Genomic DNA, 22,712 nt, shown 5'->3' on the forward strand with positions numbered 1-22,712 from the left:
GCTTCTTGGATCAGGTGGACACTTGAGACTATGTCGGCACCCCCGCCCTGGAGGGGAGATAAGAGGGTAGAGGGGGTTAGAAGCTGGTAAAATGGACACGAAAAGAGAGAGTGGAGGGAGGGAACAGGTTGTCTCATTAGGTGGAGAGCAATTGGAAGTATGTAGTTAGGTGTATATAAGTTTTTGTGTGACAGACTGACTTGATTTGTAAACTTTCACTTAAAGCACAATAAAAAAAAAAAAGTTCTGCCACTGTGAGGGTGGCCTCAGTAGAAGACCTGCCCTGACTCCACTGCAGATTAAGTACCATTGGTGAGTTTGCCTGTGATCTCTCCCCTGAAAATAGTCTTGGCTTCCACAATAAATGGTATCCTTTAACCTCAATTGCAATTTGCTCACATCTTGAGACCAGAGCCTAACCAAGCGTCTGCAACAATTACGTTGGGCAGCTGTAAAACCTTTCTGTTTGTTAGGATTTGATTTGCTCATCATGTTTCTTGAGGGGTCACTGACCAGAGACAATGTTATGGCTTATGTAAAAGCTAGAAGAATTTAGTGTACATGGAAGTGGAATAAAGAAAAAGCGATTGCCTTCCTAAGAATTTCTGGGAAGTGAATTGGGAAAGAAAAAAAAAAAAAAAAGTTCAGCAGTTCGAACCCACCAGTGGTTCCATGGGAGAAAGATGCGGCAGTCAGGTTCCGTAAAGATTACAGCCTTGGAAACCCTGTGGGTCAGTTTTGCTCTGTCCTATTGGGTCATTATGAGTCAGAATCGATTCAATTAAAGTTTTATTATACTTTTTGGCTATTATGAATAATGTTGCTGTGAACATTCACGTACAGATTTTTGTGTAGACATTTTTTTCCTACTTAGGAGCAGAACTGCAGGAGTGGAATTGCTGTGTCATCTGGTAACTTTATGTTCCTAAGGACTAATTATGCAAACATATTTTCATGTGCTCTCATTGCCTATTTGTATGTCTTCTTTGAATAAATGTCTATTCAGATTCTTTGCCTATTTATTAATTGTGTTGTTTGTATTTTTTATTATTGAGTTGTGAGAATTTCTTTGTATATTCTGGATAAGAAGATCAGTTGCCATCAAGGCAATTCTGACTCGTGATGACCCCATGTGTGTCAGGGTAGGACTGTGCACCATAGGGTTTTTTTTTTTTTAAGACTTGTATTTTTTTTCTATTAACTTTTATTGAGCTTCAAGTGAATGTTTACAAATCAAGGCAGACTGTCACATTTAAGTTTATATACACCTTACTCCGTTCTCCCACTTGCTCTCCCCCTAATCAGTCAGCCCTTCCAGTCTCTCCTTTCATGACAATTTTGCCAGCTTCCAACTATCTCTATCCTCCCATCCCCCCTCCAGACAGGAGATGCCAACACAGTCTCAAGTGTCCACCTGATATCATTAGCTCACTCTTCATCAGCATCTCTCTCCTACCCACTGTCCAGTCCCTTTCATGTCTGCTGAGTTGTCTTCGGGAATGGTTCCTGTCCTGGGCCAACAGAAGGTTTCGGGACCATGACCGCCGGGATTCCTCTAGTCTCAGTCAGACCATTAAGTATGGTCTTTTTGTGAGAATTTGGGGTCTGCATCCCACAGATCTCCTGCTCCCTCAGGGGTTCTCTGTTGTGCTCCCTGCCAGGGCAGTCATCGGTTGTAGCCGGGCACCATCTAGTTCTTCTGGTCTCAGGATGATGTAAATCTCTAGTTCATGTGGCCCTTTCTGTCTCTTGGGCTCTTAGTTATCGTGTGACCTTGGTGTTCTTCAGTCTCCTTTGATCCAGGTGGGTTGAGATCAATTGATGCATCTTAGATGGCTGCTTGTTAGCATTTAAGACCCCAGACGCCACATTTCAAAGTGGGATGCAGAATGTTTTCATAATAGAATTATTTTGCCAATTGACTTAGAAGTCCCCTTAAGCCATAGTCCCCAAACCCCTGCCCTTGCTCCGCTGACCTTTGAAGTATTCAGTTTATCCCGGAAACTTCTTTGCTTTTGGTCCAGTCCAGTCCAGTTGAGCTGACCTTCCATGTATTCAGTATTGTCCTTCCCTTCATCTAAAGCGGTTCTTATCTACTAATTAATCAGTAAAAAACCCTCTCCCACCCTCCCTCCCTCCCCGCCTCGTAACCACAAAAGTATGTGTTCTTCTCAGCTTATACTATTTCCCAAGATCTTATAATAGTGGTCTTATACAATATTTGTCCTTTTGCCTCTGACTCATTTCGCTCAGCATAATGCCTTCCAGGTTCCTCCATGTTATGAAATGTTTCACAGATTCGTCACTGTTCTTTATCGATGCGTAGTATTCCACTGTGTGAATATACCACAATTTATTTACCCATTCATCCATTGATGGACACCTTGGTTGCTTCCAGCTTTTTGCTATTGTAAACAGAGCTACAATAAACATGGGTGTGCATATATCTGTTTGTGTGAAGGCTCTTATTTCTCTAGGGTATATTGCGAGGAGTGGGATTTCTGGGTTGTATGGTAGTTCTATTTCTAACTGTTTAAGATAACGCCAGATAGATTTCCAAAGTGGTTGTACCATTTTACATTCCCATCAGCAGTGTATAAGAGTTCCAATCTCTCTGCAGCCTCTCCAACATTTATTATTTTGTGTTTTTTGGATTAATGCCAGCCTTGTTGGAGTGAGATGGAATCTCATTGTAGTTTTAATTTGCATTTCTCTAATGGCTAATGATCAAGAGCATTTTCTCATGTATCTGTTAGCTGCCTGAATATCTTCTTTAGTGAAGTGTGTGTTCATATCCTTTGCCCACTTCTTTTTTTTTTTTTTAATAACTTTTATTAAGCTTCAAGTGAACGTTTACAAATCCAATCAGTCTGTCACATATAAGTTTACATACATCTCACTCCCTACTCCCACTTGCTCTCCCCCTCTTGAGTCAGCCCTTTCAGTCTCTCCTTTCTTGACAATTTTGCTGGCTTCCCTCTCTCTCTATCCTCCCAACCCCCCTCCAGACAAGAGTTGCCAACGCAATCTCAAGTGTCCACCTGATATAATTAGCTCACTCTTCATCAGCATCTCTCTCCCACCCGCTGACCAGTCCCTTTCATTTCTGATGAGTTGTCTTCGGGGATGGTTCCTGTCCTGTGTCAACTGAAGGTCTGGGGAGCATGGCCACCGGGATTCCTCCAGTCTCAGTCAGACCATTAAGTTTGGTCTTTTTATGAGAATTTGGGGTCTGTATCCCACTGATCTCCTGCTCCCTCAGGGGTCCTCTGCTGTGCTCCCTGTCAGGGCAGTCATCGATTGTGGCCGGGCACCAACTAGTTCTTCTGGTCTCAGGATGATGTAGGTCTCTGGTTCATGTGGCCCTTTCTGTCTCTTGGGCTCTTAGTTGTCATGTGGCCTTGGTGTTCTTCATTTTCCTTTGCTCCAGGTGGGTTGAGACCAATTGCTGCATCTTAGATGGCCGCTTGTTAGCATTTAAGACCCCAGACGCCACATTTCAAAGTGGGATGCAGAATGATTTCATAATAGAATTATTTTGCCAATTGACTTAGAAGTCCCCGCAAACCATGTTCCCCAGACCCCCGCACTTGCTCCGCTGACCTTTGAAGCATTCATTTTATCCCGGAAACTTCTTTGCTTTTGGTCCAGTCCAATTGAGCTGACCTTCCATGTATTGAGTGTTGTCTTTCCCTTCACCTAAAGCAGTTCTTATCTACTGATTAATCAATAAAAAACCATCCCCCCCCTCCCTCCCCCCCCTCGTAACCACAAAAGTATGTGTTCTTCTCAGGTTTACTATTTCTCAAGATCTTATAATAGTGGTCTTGTACAATATTTGTCCTTTTGCCTCTGACTCATTTCGCTCAGCATAATGCCTTCCAGGTTCCTCCATGTTATGAAATGTTTCAGAGATTTCGTCACCGTTCTTTAACGATGCGTAGTATTCCATTGTGTGAATATACCACAATTTATTTACCCATTCATCCGTTGATGGACACCGTGGTTGCTTCCAACTTTTTGCTATTGTAAACAGAGCTGCAATAAACATGGGTGTGCATGTATCTGTTTGTATGAAGGCTCTTGTATCTCTCGGGTATATTGCGAGGAGTGGGATTTCTGGGTTGTATGGTAGTTCTATTTCTAACTGTTTAAGATAACGCCAGATAGATTTCCAAAGTGGTTGTACCATTTTACATTCCCACCAGCAGTGTATGAGAGTTCCAATCTCTCTGCAGCCTCTCCAACATTTATTATTTTGTGTTTTTTGGATTAATGCCAGCCTTGCTGGTGTGAGATGGAATCTCATCGTAGTTTTAATTTGCATTTCTCTAATGGCTAATGATCGAGAGCATTTTCTCATGTATCTGTTGGCTGCCTGAATATCTTCTTTAGTGAAATGTGTGTTCATATCCTTTGCCCACTTCTTGATTGGGTTGTTTGTCTTTTTGTGGTTGAGTTTTGACAGAATCATGTAGATTTTAGAGATCAGGCGCTGGTCGGAGATGTCATAGCTGAAAATTCTTTCCCAGTCTGTAGGTGGTCTTTTTACTCTTTTGGTGAAGTCTTTAGATGAGCATAGGTGTTTGATTTTTAGGAGCTCCCAGTTATCTGGTTTCTCTTCGTCATTTTTGGTAATGTTTTGTATTCTGTTTATGCCTTGTATTAGGGCTCCTAAGGTTGTCCCTATTTTTTCTTCCATGATCTTTATCGTTTTAGTCTTTGATCCACTTGGAGTTAGTTTTTGTGCTTGGTGTGAGGTATGGGTCCTGTTTCATTGTTTTGCAAATGGATATCCAGTTATGCCAGCACCATTTGTTAAAAAGACTATCTTTTCCCCAATTAAGTGACACTGGGCCTTTGTCAAATATCAGCTGCTCATATGTGGACGGATTTATATTCTGGGTTCTCAATTCTGTTCCACTGGTCTATGTGTCTGTTGTTGTACCAGTACCAGGCTGTTTTGACTACTGTGGCTGTATAATACGTTCTGAAATCAGGTAGAGTGAGGCCTCCCACTTTCTTCATCTTTTTCAGTAATGCTTTGCTTATCCGAGGCTTCTTTCCCTTCCGTATGAAGTTGGTGATTTGTTTCTCTATCCCCTTAAAAAATGACATTGGAATTTGGATCGGAAGTGCACTGTATGTATAGATGGCTTTTGGTAGAATAGACATTTTTACTATGTTAAGTCTTCCTATCCATGAGCAAGGTATGTTTTTCCACTTAAGTATGTCCTTTTGAATTTCTTGTAGTAGTGCTTTGTAGTTTTCTTTGTATGGGTCTCTTGCATCTTTGGTAAGATTTATTCCTAAGTATTTTATCTTCTTGGGGGCTACTGTGAATGGTATTGATTTGGTTACTTCCTCTTCGATGTTCTTTTTGTTGATGTAGAGGAATCCAAGGGATTTTTGTATGTTTATCTTATAACCTGAGACTCTGCCAAACTCTTCTATTAGTTTCAGTAGTTTTCTGGAGGATTCCTTAGGGTTTTCTGTGTATAAGATCATGTCGTCTGCACATAGAGATAATTTTACTTCCTCCTTGCCAGTCCGGATGCCCTTTATTTCTTTGTCTAGCCTAATTGCTCTGGCTAGGACTTCTCGTTTCTTATTCGGTTATTCTTATTTGGGTTATTTGTTTCCTTTCCTGTGTTTCTTTAGTCAGTCTAGCCAATGGTTTATCAATTTTGTTAATTTTTTCAAAGAACCAGCTTTTGGCTTTGTGAATTCTTTCAATTGTTTTTCTGTTCTCTAAATCATTTAGTTCAGCTCTAATTTTTATTATTTGTTTTCTTCTGGTGCCTGATGGATTCTTTTGTTGCTCACTTTCTATTTGTTCAAGTTGTAGGGACAGTTCTCTGATTTTGGCTCTTTCTTCTTTTTGTATGTGTGCATTTATCGATATAAATTGGCCTCTGAGCACTGCTTTTGCTGTGTCCCAGAGGTTTTGATAGGAAGTATTTTCATTCTCGTTGCACTCTATGAATTTCCTTATTCCCTCCTTAATGTCTTCTATAACCCAGTCTTTTTTCAGCAGGGTATTGTTCAGTTTCCAAGTATTTGATTTCTTTTCCCTAATTTTTCTGTTATTGATTTCCACTTTTATGGCCTTATGGTCTGAGAAGATGCTTTGTAATATTTCGATGTTTTGGACTCTGCAAAGGTTTGTTTTATGACCTAATATGTGGTCTATTCTAGAGAATGTTCCATGTGCGCTAGAAAAAAAAGTATACTTTGCAGCAGTTGGGTGGAGAGTTCTGTATAAGTCAATGAGGTCAAGTTGGTTGATTGTTATAATTAGCTCTTCCGTGTCTCTGTTGAGCTTCTTACTGGATGTCCTGTCCTTCTCCGAAAGTGGTGTGTTGAAGTCTCCTACTATAATTGTGGAGGTGTCTGTCTCACTTTTCAGTTCTGTTAAAATTTGATTTATGTATCTTGCAGCCCTGTCATTGGGTGCATAAGTATTTAATATGGTGATATCTTCCTGGTCAATTGTCCCTTTTATCATTATGTAGTGTCCTTCTTTTCCTTTGTGGTGGATTTAAGTTTAAAGTCTATTTTGTCCGAAATTAATATTGCTACTCCTCTTCTTTTTTGCTTGTTGTTTGCTTGATATATTTTTTTCCATCCTTTGAGTTTTAGTTTGTTTGTGTCTCTAAGTCTAAAGTGTGTCTCTTCTAGGCAGCATATAGACGGATCGTATTTCTTTATCCAGTCTGAGACTCTCTGTCTCTTTATTGGTGCATTTAGTCCATTTACATTCAGCGTAATTATAGATAAGTGTTTAGTGTTGTCATTTTGATGCCTTTTTATGTGTGTTGTTGACAATTTCATTTTTCCACTTACTGTTTTGTGCTGAGACGTTTTTCTTTGTAAATTGTGAGATCCTCATTTTCATAGTATTTGACTTGGTGTTTGCTGAGTTGTTACGTTTTTCTTGGTTTTTATTTTGAGTTATGGAGTTGTTATACCTCTTTGTGGTTACCTTAATATTTACCCCTATTTTTCTAAGTAAAAACCTGACTTGTGTTGTCCTATATCGCCTTGCATCCCTCTCCATATGGCAGTTCTATGCCTCCTCTATTTAGTCCCTCTTTTTGATTATTGTGATCTTTTACATATTGACTTCAATGATTCCCTGTTTTGAGCATTTTTTTTTTCTTTTAATTAATCTTAATTTGTTTTTGCGATTTCCCTATTTGAGTTGATATCAGTATGTTCTGTTCTGTGACCTTGTGTTGTGCTGGTATCGGATATTATTGGTTTTCTGACCAAACAATTTCCTTTAGTATTTGTTGTAGCTTTGGTTTGGTTTTTGCAAATTCTCTAAGCTTGTGTTTATCTGTAAATATCTTAATTTTGCCTTCATATTTGAGAGAGAGTTTTGCTGGATATATGATCCTTGGCTGGCAGTTTTTCTCCTTCAGTGCTCTGTATATGTCATCCCATTGCCTTCTCGCCTGCATGGTTTCTGCTGAGTAGTCTGAACTTATTCTTATTGATTCTCCCTTGAAGGAGACCTTTCTTTTCTCCCTGGCTGCTTTTAAAATTTTCTCTTTATCTTTGGTTTTGGCAAGTTTGATGATAATATGTCTTGGTGTTTTTCTTTTTGGATCAATCTTAAATGGGGTTCGATGAGCATCTTGGATAGATATCCTTTCGTCTTTCATGATGGCAGGGAAGTTTTGTGTCAGCAGATCTTCAACTATTCTCTCTGTGTTTTCTGTCCTCCCTCCCTATTCTGGAACTCCAATCACATGCAAGTTATCCTTCTTGATAGAGTCCCACATGATTCTTAGGGTTTCTTCATTTTTTTTAATTCTTTTATCTGATTTTTTTTCAGCTATGTTGGTGTTAATTCCCCGGTCCTCCAGATTTCCCACTCTGCATTCTAATTGCTCGAGTCTGCTCCTCTGACTTCCTATTGCGTTGTCTAATTCTGTAATTTTATTGTTAATCTTTTGGATTTCTGCATGCTGTCTCTCTATGGATTCTTGCAACTTATTAATTTTTCCACTATGTTCTTGAATAATCTTTTTGAGTTCTTCAACTGTTTTATCAGTGTGTTCCTTGGCTTTTTCTGCAGTTTGCCTTATTTCATTTCTGAGGTCATCCCTGATGTCTTGAAGCATTCTGTAAATTAGTTTTTTATGTTCTGTATCTGATAATTCCAGGATTGTATCTTCATTTGGGAAAGATTTTGATTCTTTTGTTTGGGGGGTTGTAGAAGCTGTCATGGTCTGCTTCTTTATGTGGTTTGAAATCGACTGCTGTCTCCGAGCCATCACTAAGATATTGTAGTGATTTATTCTATATTTGCTCACTGAGTCTTATCTTGTTTTGTTTTCTTTCAATATACCTGGATGGGTTACTAGATTGTGCTGTCTTGATTGTTGTAGCCCATGACTTACTTATGGCCTATTACCAGCTGGTTTGGGCTGTTGCCAGATATATATGCCTGAGTCTATTCTCTATTCTTGTGTAGAATCTGATTTTGGGTCATCAAGTGTGTGCTGCACCCTAACACCTATCCACCTTGAGAAGTAGTGGTGATAGTTGTGTGCACCGGATTCTATTAGCAGCTGGGGTTCACACTCTAGGGGGGGCAGGATCCTGACAGGCTTACCCCAAGTGTCAGTGAGGTAGGTGTGTCTCTATTCCTAAAGCACCTTGGTGGGGGGGCTCTGTGGCTGTACCTTAGGCCCCCAATGCAAGTACCTCTAAAGATTGGTAGGTGTCACCCTTCTTAGACCCCTAAGGCAGGAGGCTAGGTGGTCTGGGGGGAGCCTCAGCCCTCAGTTCCCTGTTGTGGGTCAGTTAGGAGTCTGTTGAATAAGCAGAGATATCAGACCTGGGAAACTTGTTTTTCCAGTAAATCCGCTAAAAAAAATGCAGTCAGATCCCTATCAGAAATGCCTTTGCATTATAATAGCCACCTTGTTCCCTGTAGGGATGAAAGCCCGAGGTATAGATCATATATGCTTGGCTGGAGCTGGTTCTGTGTTTTTAGTCCAATCAGGGAAGGATTTTTGGTCTCTGGGTTTTTTGTGGTTGCTTCTCTCAGGCGGGAAGAATGGGTTAGGAAAAGACCAAAAAAAAAAAAAAAAAAAGGGAAAAGAAAAGCCGCAGAGCCGGAGCCATTCTCCCTCTGGCTCAGGAAATTCCAATGTTAATGAAGCCTCCTGGGAAGGGGAGGGGAGGGTTCAGAAAAACAGGAAAGAGTAGCACCCCGGGATATAGCCAAAATTGCTTATCTTGCTTGGGATGACTATTTTATCTGAGATTCCCGAGGGGCATGTCGCCTATGTGTGCTGGCTGGGTAGAGATTGCCCCCGAGGGTCTGGTCCGCAGAAGCTGCGGTCAGTTCCTCCGCTGCCAGTCCAAAGCCCAGCGTCAAGGTTCCCCGGCTGGGACGCTGCACTCCCGGCTCCAAAACCAGTCACTGCCTCCCGGCGACTTCTTCCCCCGGCAGCCCTGCCGCCGCGCCGCCCACGCAGACCTGCAGGGCCCCCTCCCGGGGTCATTTCAGGGGGGTAGGGCTGCATCCCGTGTTGCACCATCACAAGATGTTGTGTTCAGCTCCCCTGCGCCCAATCCTAAGCCTGGCGCCAAGGTTACCTGACTGGGATGCTGGCTCCAGGCTCCAAAAACAATCGTTGCTTCCCGGTAGTTGTTTGTCCTCCGTCTCTGTCACTCAGGTCAACTCTTTAAATCTGTGTTTGTTGTTCAGGGTACGTAGATTGTCATGTATGTGATCGATTCACTTGTTTTTCCAAGTCTTTGTTGCAAGAGGGATCCGAGGTAGCGTCTACCTAGTCAGCCATCTTGGCCCCCTCTCTACGTCTTGTATTTTATAAGTGAAGAAAACAAAAATATTTGATGCACACATACAAAGCAGAAATACTCATAACAATTACAGTCCTTGTTTCTGCAACTGGTCACGTGGTCATAACTGGTGTTTAGAACTACCTTCTTCCACCGCCCACTCTATATTCCTTGTGCCCTCAGCAAGCACCACAGCTGGCCGTGGTTCTCTGCCCGGTGGAGTGACCCGCCATAGGGTTTTTAATGGCTGATTTTGCAGAAGTAGGTCACCAGGCCTTTCTTCTGAGGCACCTCTGGGTGGACTGAAGTCACCAACATTTCAGTTAGCAGCCGAGTGCTTCACTCTTTGCATCACCCAGGGACTCCTATATTCTGGGTGAAAAGAAACCCACAACAAAACCCTTTGCCATCGAATCGATTCTAACTCATATTGACCCTAAAGGACATAATAGAACTGCTCCTTATGTTTCCAAGGCTGTAATCTTTATGGAAGCCAATTGCCACATCTTTCTCACACAAACTGGCTGGTGAGTTTTATCCACCGACCTTTCTGTTAGCAGCCAAGTGCTTAACCACTGCACCACCAGGGCTACTTATATTCTGGGTAAGGAAAAACCAAACACATTGCCTTCAAGTCAATTTGACTCATAGTGACCCCAAAAAACAGAGTAGAACTGCCCCACAGAGTTCCCAAGGCTATAAATCTTTACGGAAGCAGATTGCCACATCTTTCTCCTATGGAGCAGCTGGTGGGTTGAAACCTCAACCTTTAGGTTAGCAGCTGAGCACCTAACCATTGCACCGCCAGGGCTCCATATATTTTGGTTACAAGTCCCTTATTAGACATAAACCAACAACCAACCCAGTGCCATCGAGTCGATTCCAACGCATAGTGACCCTATAGGACAGAATATATGATTTGTAATTAATTTTTTCCCAGTTTGTGGGCTTTTCACTTTCTTAATGCTATCCTTTGAAGCACAAGTGTTTTTTGTTTTTTTTAATATTTTATTGTGTTTTTGGTGAAAGTTTACACAGCAGATGGGTTATATTTTTCACAATGTGTCAGCATTCTCATTATTTCCGTTCTGGTGGTTCTGCTTCCATTAATCTAGCTTCCCTTCCCCCCGCCCCCTTACCGTCTCATCTGTGGTCGAGGGTAAATGTTTACCATTTGGCTTCATTTAGTTGATTATTCAGAGGAGCACAGTAATCACAGGGGATATTATTTATTTTATGAGCCTATCTGTCATTTGGCTGAAAAGTGACCTCTGGGAGTGGCTGGAGTTCCAAATTTAAAGGGAATCTCAGGGTGATAGTCTCAGGGTTTCCTCTAGTCTCTACTGCTCCAGTAAGTCTGGCTTTTTTTTTTTAGGAATTTGAGTTTTTTTTTTTTTTAATTGGAAGCACAAGTGTTTTTAATTTTGATGTACTCCATTTGTGCATTTGGTGCTGTATCTCGGAAGCCATCGCCTAACCAAAGGTCATAAAGATTTACCCTTATGTTTTCTTCTAAGTATATTATAGTTTTAGCTCTTACATTGGGGTCTCTGATCCATTTTGAGTTAATTTTTGTATATGGTGTGAGGTAGATGTCCAAATTCATTCTTCTGCATGTATGTGTCCAGTGGTCTGAGCACCCTTCATTCAGGGGTGTGTTAGTTTCCTAGGGGTATAACAAAGTACCACAAGTGGGTGGCTTTAAACAACAGAAATTTATTCTCTCACAGTTCTGGAAGTTGAACGTTCTAAATCAGGGTGTTGGCAGTGTTGATTTCTCCCGAGGGCTCAGAGAGAAAATCTGTTCTATGTCTCTCTCTTAGCTTCTGGCGACAGCTGGCAACCCTTGGCCTTCCTTGCCTTGTAGATACATCACTCCAGTCTCCACCTCTGTCTTCACATGATGTGTCTCTGTCTCTATGTCCCTTCTCCTCCTTCACAACGACATCGGTCATATAGGATAAGGGCCCATTCTGCTCCACTATGACCTTATGTTAACTAATTGCATCTGCAAAGACATCATTTCCAAATAAGGTCACATTCACAAGTACTGGGACCTTAGGACTTAAACATATCATTTTGGAACACACAAATTAACCCATAACAATTGGTTTTGGCATTCTTGTTGAAAATCAATTGACCATAACTTTAAGGGTTTATTTCTGAACTCTCAGTTATATTCCGTTGATTTATATATCTATCCTTGTGCCAGTACCACACTGTCTTGTTTACTGTAGCTTTGTCAAGGTGTTTGTCCTTTTTATACATTGCTGCATTTGGTTTACTAGTATTTTGTTGAAGATTTTTGTTATTTATAGTCACAAGCAACATCAGCCTTTAGTTTTCTTGTAAAGTCTTCAGTTTTGGTATCAAGGTAATACCAGCCTCTTAAAATGTGTTGGGAAGTGTTCTCTCTTCTTCAGTTTTTGGAAGAGTTTGTGAAGGTTTGTGTCATGGGTGGAATTGTGTCCCTTCAAAATATGTGTCAACTTGGCAAGACCATGATTCCCACTATTGTGTGATTGTCCTCCATTTTGTGATGTGTTGTAAATTCTAGCCTCTATGCCTGTGGTTATGTTCTCATGTGGGAGTGAGCTGTCTGTTATATTAAGGAGATAGGATTAGGTCTTGTTAAAAAGGATTAGGTTATATTTGTTATGTTAATGAGACAGAATTAGGGTAGGATACAACACGCTTACTCAGGTCACAGCCCTGATCTGATGTAAGGGGAGTTTCCCTGAGGTGTGGCCTGCATCACCTTTTATCTTAACCCAAAACACCCAGTGCCACCTTTTATCTTACAAGAGATAAAAGAAGAGAGAAGCAAGCAGAGAGAGACAGAGGGACCTCCTACCACCAAAAGGTAGAGCCAGGATAGAGCACGTCCTTCGGACCTCAGATCCCTGCACTGAGAACCTCCTAGACCCACGAGGAGATTGATGCCAAGAAAAAAAAAAAAAAGGGGGACATATGGAAATTTCCAAGGAAAGCTGGGCCCACGGATGCTGAAAGGAGACAGACCTTCCCCCAGAGCTGACATAGAGAGAAAGCCTTCCCCTAGAGCCAGCACCCTGAATTTGGACTTCTAGCCTCCTAAACCATGAGAGGAGCCCTAGTGGTGCAGTGGTTTAGAGCTTGGCTGCTTAACCAAAAGGTTGTCAGTTTGAATCCACCGGGTGCTCTTTGGAAACCCTATGGGGCAGTTCTACTCTGTCCTGTAGGGTTGCTATGAGTCAGAATCAACTCGACAGCAACAAGGTTTTTAAACAGTGAGAGAATAAATCTCTGTTTGTTAAAGCCATCCACTTGCAGTATTTCTGTTACGCCAGTACTAGAAAACTAAGACAGTTTGCTATTAATTCTCCCTTAAATGTTCTGGTAGACCACACTAGATTATCTTTTAAAGCTGTTAAAAATGAGAAAACTATTTTTTATATTTAGTCACATATTTACCTTCATTCCTTTGTGTAGAGGCTTGTGCGGAAGACTTCTTTTAATATTTCTTATAGTGCAGATTTTCTTGTGGTGAATTTTATCAGCTTTTTTTTTATCTAAAAAAGATTTTTTTTTTTAATTTCAGCATTTTTAGGATGTCACAGCATTGTCCTGTGGCTTGCATAGTTTCTGGGGAAAAAATCTGTACTTCTTGTCTTCCTTCTGCCTTTTTGTATGTGATGTTTTTAAGATTTTCTCTTTATCGCTGCTTTTCAGCAATTTGAGCATGATGTGCCTTGTTGTGGTTTTATGGTCATTCTGCTTGTGGTTCAGTGACCTCTTCCTATTTTTCTATATGCTTAGTACTTTTACAGGGTGCTTGATATTTTGAGTTATACATATATAAATATTGGATTTTTTGCCTTCTTTTGAAGAATGTTGTATTTTTCTGGAAGACAGTTAAGGTGCACTTGGATGTTTGTTTTGATGTTTGTTGTTAAGCTATTTTATTAGCTAGAGTAGCCTTCATTCTAGAGCTAATTTGCTGTACTTTTAACGTGTGGACCTTCTGGGCTCCCTGCTGCACGTTCCGTGTAATCAGTGAGATATCGCCACTATGACTACACGGAATTTCAATGATGTGTGTCCCTTTTTGAGCTCTAGTAAATGTTCATCTTACAGGTCCCTATCTGTTATTCTTTCATGTGTAGCTATTCTTGCCTGGCTTCATGGGGTTTCAACTATATATATGCTCAGATAAGTGTTTTGGCAAACATTCAAGGGAACCTCTATGCAAATTCCTGGAGAGTTGTCTGTGTGCACAGCTCTCTTTACAAGACTCTGCCTTCCAAATTTTAGCTGAGCTGTGATGTCTGGCTTCTCAACTCATTGGACTTTCCATGGGTTTCAGCCTGGTGACTGCCTTAAAGGTAGTAAGCTGGAGTAGTCATAGGGTTTGACTCATTTGCTTCCCTCGTTCAGTGATCACTGCCCTGCAGTGCCTGTTGTTCAATGTCTGAGAATAGTGACTCATGCATTTTGCCCAGTTTTTTAGTTGGGAGCGAATCCTGAACTGTCTTCCTCCTGCATGGTCAGAACTCAAGTCTCTATTGAGTCTGCACATGTTGAATCTGAGCAGCTCTGTCAGCTGACCTCCATTATAGGAGCAGCTGCTTGTGCTTCCTTCAGCAGTACCTGGGCTGTCTTGTGGGAGTGTGGACGTGTTGAGCTGGAGCTCTGAATCAACCCCCCCTCCACTCACTCCTGCCCTTTCTCTCTTGCCTTTTGCAGAAAAAGTGCGAGCGTTACTGGGCCCAAGAACAAGAGCAGCTGAAGATCGGGCTCTTCTCCGTCATCCTGGTGGGCTGGGGCAGAGGTGGAACCAGGGTTTTGCAGAATCTTAGATACTGTGGGAGGTTTCAAGAAAGATTCCCAGGGGTGGGAAGCCTTTTGGGCCGAGTCTGGAAGAATAAAACTTTTCCCACCTTCCTCGGAGAGTACTGCAGGGAACTCTCTGGTGTTAGCCTACAGTCAATATTCGTTATATACAGAGCCATTAGTATTTTCATTTTGGGTATGATCATGGTTGTTGTTGTTAGGTGCTATCGAGTTGGTTCTGACTTATACCAGCCCTATGTACAACAAAACGAAACACCGCCCGGTCTGATCATGGTTATCTCTGTGATATAGAGATTGGGTTCTTGACATATGATTTCTCTTACCATTTCAAAAGAACCCAGGGAAGCTTCTTCCCTGAGGAGACATATTATACATACATACATATGTTGTTGTTAGGTGCCGTTGAGTCGGTTCCAACTCACAGCAACCCTATGTACAACAGAACGAAACACTGCCCAGTCCTGCACCATCCTCACGATCATTTTTATGCTTGAGCCCATTGTGCCAGCCACTGTGTCAGTCCATCTCGTTGAGGGTCTTCCTCTTTTTCGCTGACCCTCTACCAAGCTTGATGTCCATATACATACATACATATAGAGACAGTGAGAGAAAGAGCCCTGGTGGTGCAGTGGTTAAGCATTCCGCTAAACAAAAATGTCAGCTGTTCGAATCCACCAGCCACTCCTTGTGAACCCTATGGGGCAGTTCTATTTTGTCCTGTAGGGCCACCATGAGTCAGAATCAACTCAACGGCAATGGGTTTATATATATATATTTGGTGCTTGATAAATTCAGTGAAACCTTCTAGAATAAAATAGTCTTTTTCACTGTAAATGGGCTTGGTTGGGTTTTTATAATAGTTCCTCTTTCTCCATCTGTCAAATGTTTCCTTCTTGAAAGCCATAGGGAATGTTTGGGTAAATGTATTTTTTTAAGTGTTTTTAAAATGTCATTTGTAATCTATCATGCATTGTTTTCTATGTGTTTTCTGGCACCCTAGTGATCCTTTTCTCCTTCCCTTTCCCACTTGTTCCATATACTCAGACAAAGGCGATGCAGGTGAATGCAGACATTATGCTCAGGACCCTCCAAGTCACATTCCAGGAGGTATTGAAAGGGCTAGAGGAGGTGAAGGGGCTTCTACATGGGGGAAGCTATTTCCTTGTTTGTAAAATGGCCATTAACAATAGTACCCACCTCCTCAATTATTATCTGAAGGGATTTAAATGGAAGATGCATAAAACTGGCATGTAGTAGGTGCTCAATAAATGCTTTTTAAAAAATTCTTTTCCCTTCTTTTCCTGTGTTCCAGAAATCCCGTTCTGTGCACCAGCTGCAGTTTATCTCCTGGCCAGACCATGGGGTCCCTAACAACCCTGACTGTGTACTCACCATGGTGGAGGAAGCCCGGCGCCTCCAGGGATCTGGGCCTGGGCCCCTCTGTGTTCACTGCAGGTTTAGGGAACAGGTTTTATGTGGGTCTTGTGAGGTAGAGGAAACCCTGGTGGTGTAGTGGCTGGGTGCTACGGCTGCTAACCAAAGGGTTGGCAGTTCGAATCTGCTAGGTGCTCTTTGGAAACTTTATAGGGCAGTTCTACTCTGTCCTTCCAGTAGGGTCACTATGAGTCAGAATCGACTCAAAGGCAACAGGTTTTTTTTTTTTGGTTTGTGAGGCAGAGGGCAGTGAAGGGTGTGAAGTGCAGGGCTTGGAGCCAGTAGACAAGTTTGAGTGCCTGTTTTGAGAAACCTTGAGGCCATACTTGCTCACACTGTATCGACTGGAATTATTAGCATTTATTGAGCACTGCCTGCTGCTCACGAGCACAGTTGATGCTCAACGACTGTAGGCAATTTTTTTTTTTCCTTTTAAATTATAACCTGGGGATTCTCAGAATCAAGAGGTCCCACAGGGGATCCCCCATTAGGGCCCTCACCCCAACCCCAAATGTCCCGTTTAAAAGGGGCTGTGATTAGGTAGGCCTTGACTGAGTTTGCTCTGATTCTTGCTCCTCAGTGCGGGCTGCGGGCGAACAGGTGTCCTGTGCACTGTGGATTATGTGAGGCAGCTGCTCCTGACTCAGGTACAATGAGCCCATACATGTGTGTACATGTGTCATACACATCCCAGGTGCATTTGGTCCCACACGTGTGTCTCATCTCTCTGCCTAGACGATTCCACCCAACTTCAGCCTCTATGATGTGGTCCTCGAGATGCGGAAGCAGCGGCCTTCTGCTATCCAGACGGAGGTGCAGCCACGGGCTTCTCATTCCCAAGGACACAGCTAGGCTTCCATCCCTCCTCCCCTCCTTGCCTCATCTTCCCTTCTTGATGATGCTCCTCCCCATCCAGGAGCAGTACAGGTTTGTGTACCACACGGTGGCTCAGATGTTCTGCTCAGCACTCCAGAATGCCAGCCCCCACTCTGAAAAACTCAAGGAGGTAAATAGGTCTCTTCCCTACTGTCTTCCTGTCCATACTCAGTAGCCTTCACTACCCTCTGATGCCAGGACCCAGAGCAGGGATCTAATGCTTCCACCATCACAACACCTAGACCCTGGAGTCTTCTTGGAGCAGGAGCTGGTCCCTGCCACATCCACCCTTGCCCTCCTCCTTTCTCCCTTATCAAGCTGCCCCCTGTGAAGCTCACTCCACATGCGCCCCTCCCGCCCCCCGCCCTCCACCCCAGCCAGTGTCCTTGGATGCCTCATGCTCTTTCCGTCCTGTCTTTCCCCAGAATCGTTCCCCACTCCGTGGTGATGCCCTCTCCTTCCGGACTTCCCCTGCACTCCCTGCAATACCCCGCCCACTTGGTGTAATACTCAGGTACCCAGCTTCACCCCTCTATTCTTCCCTTTCAATTTCTCATGCTCCCAGGCTAGCCCTTTCCTCATCCTTGAGACACTAGCCCCTTCTTTGCTGTTCATTTCACCAAATATTTTCTGGACACTTTCTCTGAGTTGAGCTCTAGGGACTTGCTCTTATTCCAGAGATCCCATTGCCTTTGCCTCTAAAGCTAGTCCTACATTCCGAGGTTAGCCCTTTCCCTGCTACCACAGTCATTAATTCAGCAAATATTTCCTGATGCTGCCTACGTGACACCAGAGAGTTCATCCTCCTAGCCGTTGGGACTAGATGCCATTTCCTCATTGATCTACTCAACAAACATTTACACAGAAATGGCCACCCTCCAATACTCTGCCCCATTTAGCTTCAAGGCTGGCCCTTTCCTCCAAGACCAGGGTCTTTTTATTATTATTCATCCACCTAACTTTCCCGGAGCGTTAGGGATACAGAAACAAGATCCCCTAACCCAGAGACCCCTTCCTCTTCTGTCCAACCCTCCTTTCCTGCGCTTGGCCTCCGGCGAGAAGGAGTGGTTTGCACACTGAACACTTCCTCTCCTCCGAACCTGCGGTTTCACTTCCTCCGGGCCCGGGGGCCCTCGCGCCCTCACCGCCTTCGCTGTGCCGTCCGCAGGAGCATCTCGGTGCCCGGGGCCCCCGCCCTCGCCATGGAGGACGCGTACGCGGTGGTGCAGAAGCGCGGGGCCCCTGAGGGTGCGGGGCCGGAGGCGAGTGGGCGCAGGGCGGAGGAGTCGCCGCTCTACAGCCAGGTGACGCCGCGCGCCCTGCGGCCCCGGGCGGACCCGCCTGACGTCGGGGCCCGGGCGGAAGACGCGCGGCGGCCGCTGACCGGTCACGGTGAGTCTGGGCCCTGGCGCGGGAGCCGCGGGAGGTCGGCACCCCCCTGCTTTCTCCAGCTGCCTATGCTCCGAGGACTGGGGGGCCCGAAAGGCCCCGGCGGCGAGGAGGACCCCTTGCCCCGAGTCCGGCCTGGCAACGCCCCGGAGCTTGACGTCGGGCTGCCCTGGTCAGATCCCCAGGGAGTACCACCCGTCCCACTGGGCATCTCGGGAACTCCTGGCCACACCTCGGAAATTTCTCCAGGCCTGACCGTGCTCCGGAGACTGGGTCCCAGTTTCTCTGGAGACGCCACTTTGTCTGAGCCGTGCCCAAAGGCGGATATCCTCGTCCTGGCCACACCCCCGACCTGTCACCTCCCTACTGAGCCCGCCCGCGCTCGCCCTTTCCCCCGCCCCCAGCTCCATCTCTCAACCCCTCCCGCGGGCCTCTGGAAGTTACGTCTCCGCCCGGTGGTGGGATCTCGTGACTCCAGGGTGAGGCCTGAGCTGACTCATGGGGGTCTCCTGCCTCAGCTCCTGCAATCCAAGGCCCTGCCTGGCCCGGCGCCTGTGAGGATGTGGCGAATGGAGTTCAGACTGGTGGACTAGGTAAGCCAGGCAGAGCCTCGAGTCGCAGAGACCCTCTGCAGCTTTAAGTGAAGCCCGGGACTTTGGGGTTTAGTGCTGGGGGCGTGGGACTCCGGCTCCTGGAGTCTTGTGGGTGTGGCTGGCAGTAAACCAGGAGGGCATTGAGGTGTGGGGGTGGCAGCCTCCGTATCTAAGCTTCCGCAAGTGTCCCGGTTTTTTGTGACCCACAGCACCTTTCCTTTCCTAGGTTTCAACCTGCGCATTGGAAGACCAAAAGGGCCTCGGGACCCACCTGCCGAGTGGACCCGAGTGTGAGTGGAGTGGCTGCACCTGCCTGTTGCCCCACGTTACTGCTTGGAGTGCCCAGCCAACTTTCATTGCTCGTTTATGCAGAATGTTGGGAATGGGAACCCTGAGCCTGGATCAAAATAAAAGTTTCTAAGGGTGAGGAATGTGGGGGCTTTGCCTCAGTAATTATGGCATAGCTAATGGGGCTGCACTGAGCAGATTCAAGAAAGAATATCAGAAATGGGCCCAACCCCCAGGGGCTGGGCAACTGGGGTCCCCAATGTGAGGGGGGAGATGGCTAGATTGGTTTCCCGGAGACGGCCTCCCATCACCAGTTATGGCTTGGTCCATCTCTCAGTATTTGAGGTTCAGTCATTCAGATGTTCACACAGAGATGGATGGACCCTGAGAAAGACGGATGGACCTGCAGCCATCCAGACAGGTCCAAGCCATGCATAACCACAGCCAAGTAAGCTGACCTTCTCCTGACAGGCAAACAGATCCCTGGCCAGAGAGAGAGACACACTCCTAGGTGGCAGACAGATGGATCTCTGACCTGGACAAACAGACAGCCAGACCATTAGAGGAGCAGTACCCAGATAGGTGGATGGACCCCCAGCTGGAGAAAGAGACTGACCAATAGCCTGACAGACCATCTCAGAGAGATTATCAGACAGTGCCCCTAAAAGAGAAACACCCCCCTCCCCCCCCCACTTAGATGTCCAGACAGATTCCCCAGACAGGAGGAGCCCTAGCCGGACAGACTCTCAGATACAAATAGATTTGCAGCTGGACAAACACACAGACATTCCCTCAGCTATACAGACCCTCAACTACACAGACCCCTCATCTTCAGTTGAGCAAATAGACTCACAGACTTACCAAACAGTCTCTCAACTAGCCACACAGACACCAACCATAAAGATGGACCCCTTACCACTCATACCCGAATCATCCAGAAAGACTCCCAACTAGCCAGGTGGATAGACCCCACCAATTCCACAGAGCCCACACCTTGGCAAAAAAACTGAGGGTCCATCTGCTATCTGGATAGCTGCCTGCCTGAGGGGAGAGTGGGGAGCCATCTGGCTGCTCACCCAACAGGAGGTGCATCACGGGAGCCACCTATTTGAAGGGCAAGGGGTTCATCTGTCTGGCTAGCAGGGAGTCTGTCTGAAGGATCTGCCAATATGCTTTCTGCCCAATTGGGAGACAGCTGTGTCTGGCTCCAGATGCTTATCTGAGGGTCCGTCTGCTATCTGGATGGCTGCCTGCCTGAGGGGAGAGTGGGGAGCCATCTGGCTGCTCACCCAACAGGAGGTGCATCAGATAAGCATCTGGAGTCGGACACAGCTGTCTCCCAACTGGGCAGAAAGCATATTGGCAGATCCTTCAGACAGACTCCCTGCTAGCCAGACAGATTAACCCCTTGCCCTTCAAATAGGTGGCTCCCGCCCCTGAGATAGGTGGGTCTCCTGGTAGATAGATGAACTCCTAGCTGGATGGACACTCCTCAGCTGGATAAACCCCTAGCTAGAGTGGCGGGTGGATTCCCCTCTGGACAGACATGGAGCCGCAACTGATCGGACATGATCCGCAAATAGACAGGCAGGCCCCCCATATGAGTAGATAAGCACACCTCTAGCTATTCGGACAGATAGACCTCCCCCCACCCCCAGCCAGTCAGACCTCCCTCTTTGGACAGTCAGACTCCCCAACCAGACAAATCCCTAGTCCTTGACCTGGGCAGACAGACACAACAGACCGCCAGCTTATCAGACAAGTCTGAAGCCATCTAGACAGATCTCTAGCATGACAGACAGATGGGCCCACACACAGACCATTCTCCAGAGTGACTTGACAGACATACTCCTAACCAGACAGACTGATGATCTTCCAAGTACATAGACTCAGCTGGACCCCAGATAGACTGATTCCAAGCTTGTCAGGACCCTCTGACAGACACACAGACCCTGGGCTGAACAGACATGCAGACCTCCAGCCAGAGAGAGAGCAGTCAGACAGAATTCCAGATAGACACCCAACAAGCCAGACAGTCTGTAGCCGGACAGACTTGACAGATGGACCAACCAGCCAGAAAGACTAACAGTCTGGATCCAGATAGAACATCAAACTATACATATCTCTAGCTGGACAGAAAGACTAGAGCAAATTAACGTGTGATGCTCCAAAACTGGTCTTGCTCTGTGAGCCTCTCTCTCAATATAGTCTTCTTCCCAAACAGGTCAGTATCTGTTCAACAATGTTAGGTTCATCCAGACAGTCTTCAAGCTAGTCCTTTGAATCCAGTGCCCTTCCCAGGCTGTTGGAAAACCATCCTGTGTCTGTGATGTGCAGGGTTCACGCCAGGGTCTCAACCAGCCATCTGTCTAACCTCCTACAGTTATTGTGAGAATTTAATGAAATAGTGCATATAAAATGTTTAGTCCAAGGCCCTGCACTGTGTTTGGTATATGCTAGGCCATGGTCAGCTCTGGGCCCCTGCATTCAATATCAGTCCTGGAACAAGTCATTTGCCCTCTGGGGCTGAGAAAATGAAAATAAAACTTGTTTTCGTTGATTTCAACAAGACTTCCTGGCAAGGACTATAAGTTGTCTTGGTCTGTATGGTTTCTGCACTAAAAGCAGCTCAACTAATACAAATCAGGAATTGCAGAGAAACCTAGGGATTCTCCAGTTTAACAGAAACAGGAAGCCTAAGTTCCAGCACCATTGGGAATCCAAAGGCTCAGATGAAAGTTAGAGCTGACACGGTTAGAGAAAGGTAAGAAGGAGGCTCCAGGGCTGCTGGTAGGAGAGGAGAGTTCAGGTGTCATTTAGAGTATAAGCCAACCTCAAAACCAGAAACACTAAATTCATTTGACTGTGGAGATGAGAAGAGGAAAAGCAGTAGTGCCCAGAAGAGAGAAGGGCTATGTCAGAAAGAGGAGGCACAATTCCCGCCTGAGGTTTACAGCTTTCTCCTGGGATGTGATCTGAGGCCAGTATGAACTCAGTCTAATTTCCTACCAGAGACCAAACTATGGTACTATAGTTGACAGATCCAGGTAAGATTTTTTAAGGATTAGATTTAAAACTGGACTATTTGCAGTTCTTAGCTGCCCATTCTGGATAGACTGAAGAGCAGTTATGCTGAAATTGAAAAGAACAAACCTCTGTGACTAGCTGACTGAGAATATGCCTGACAGCAAAGAGAAATGAGTTAACATGTAAAGGCAGAGTATGCAGGAGAGCCTGGGCTGGTGTGCTGTAGTGAATTACTTAATATGGCCCTTCTAGCCATGGTCTTTGTGACTCCCAACAAAATGATTGGGTGGGACTATGCAAATAAGTTGCTTGTGGCCCACCAAGGTGCTTGTGGCCCACCAAGGGGATTGGACAGCTTGCTAATAATGCAAAAAAGGTGCATGGAACCCTTGCAGGGGTGGGGCTATGCATATAAGGTGTATGGAACCCTGATGAGGTGGATTGGTC

General features: G+C 45.0%; 1 protein-coding gene across 7 annotated transcripts in view; it reads left to right on the plus strand.

Annotated features, from left to right (window-relative positions):
* The window catches only part of PTPN18 (protein tyrosine phosphatase non-receptor type 18), a 49,391-nt gene that overhangs the window by 15,635 nt on the left and 11,044 nt on the right, over window positions 1-22,712 (plus strand). For 4 of the 7 annotated variants that reach the window (XR_010322346.1, XR_010322348.1, XR_010322345.1 and 1 more), the window contains exons 6-15: window positions 14,551-14,619; window positions 15,703-15,765; window positions 15,971-16,113; window positions 16,673-16,739; window positions 16,828-16,905; window positions 17,009-17,098; window positions 17,394-17,482; window positions 18,137-18,360; window positions 18,876-18,950; window positions 19,177-19,373. Coding sequence is in view for 1 of the 7 variants with exons in the window: in XM_023556097.2 (XP_023411865.2) it covers window positions 14,551-14,619; window positions 15,703-15,765; window positions 15,971-16,113; window positions 16,673-16,739; window positions 16,828-16,905; window positions 17,009-17,098; window positions 17,394-17,482; window positions 18,137-18,360; window positions 18,876-18,950; window positions 19,177-19,244 (966 nt within the window). In the remaining 6 variants the exon portion in view is untranslated. Of the gene's footprint in view, window positions 1-14,550; window positions 14,620-15,702; window positions 15,766-15,970; window positions 16,114-16,672; window positions 16,740-16,827; window positions 16,906-17,008; window positions 17,099-17,393; window positions 17,483-18,136; window positions 18,361-18,761; window positions 18,951-19,176; window positions 19,378-21,462; window positions 22,709-22,712 lie in introns of those variants that run through there. The other 3 variants (XR_010322347.1, XR_010322349.1, XM_023556097.2) reach the window with 3 other exon arrangements.

This window comes from Loxodonta africana, chromosome 6 (genome assembly GCF_030014295.1).
Source record: "Loxodonta africana isolate mLoxAfr1 chromosome 6, mLoxAfr1.hap2, whole genome shotgun sequence".
Classification (NCBI taxonomy): domain Eukaryota; kingdom Metazoa; phylum Chordata; class Mammalia; order Proboscidea; family Elephantidae; genus Loxodonta; species Loxodonta africana.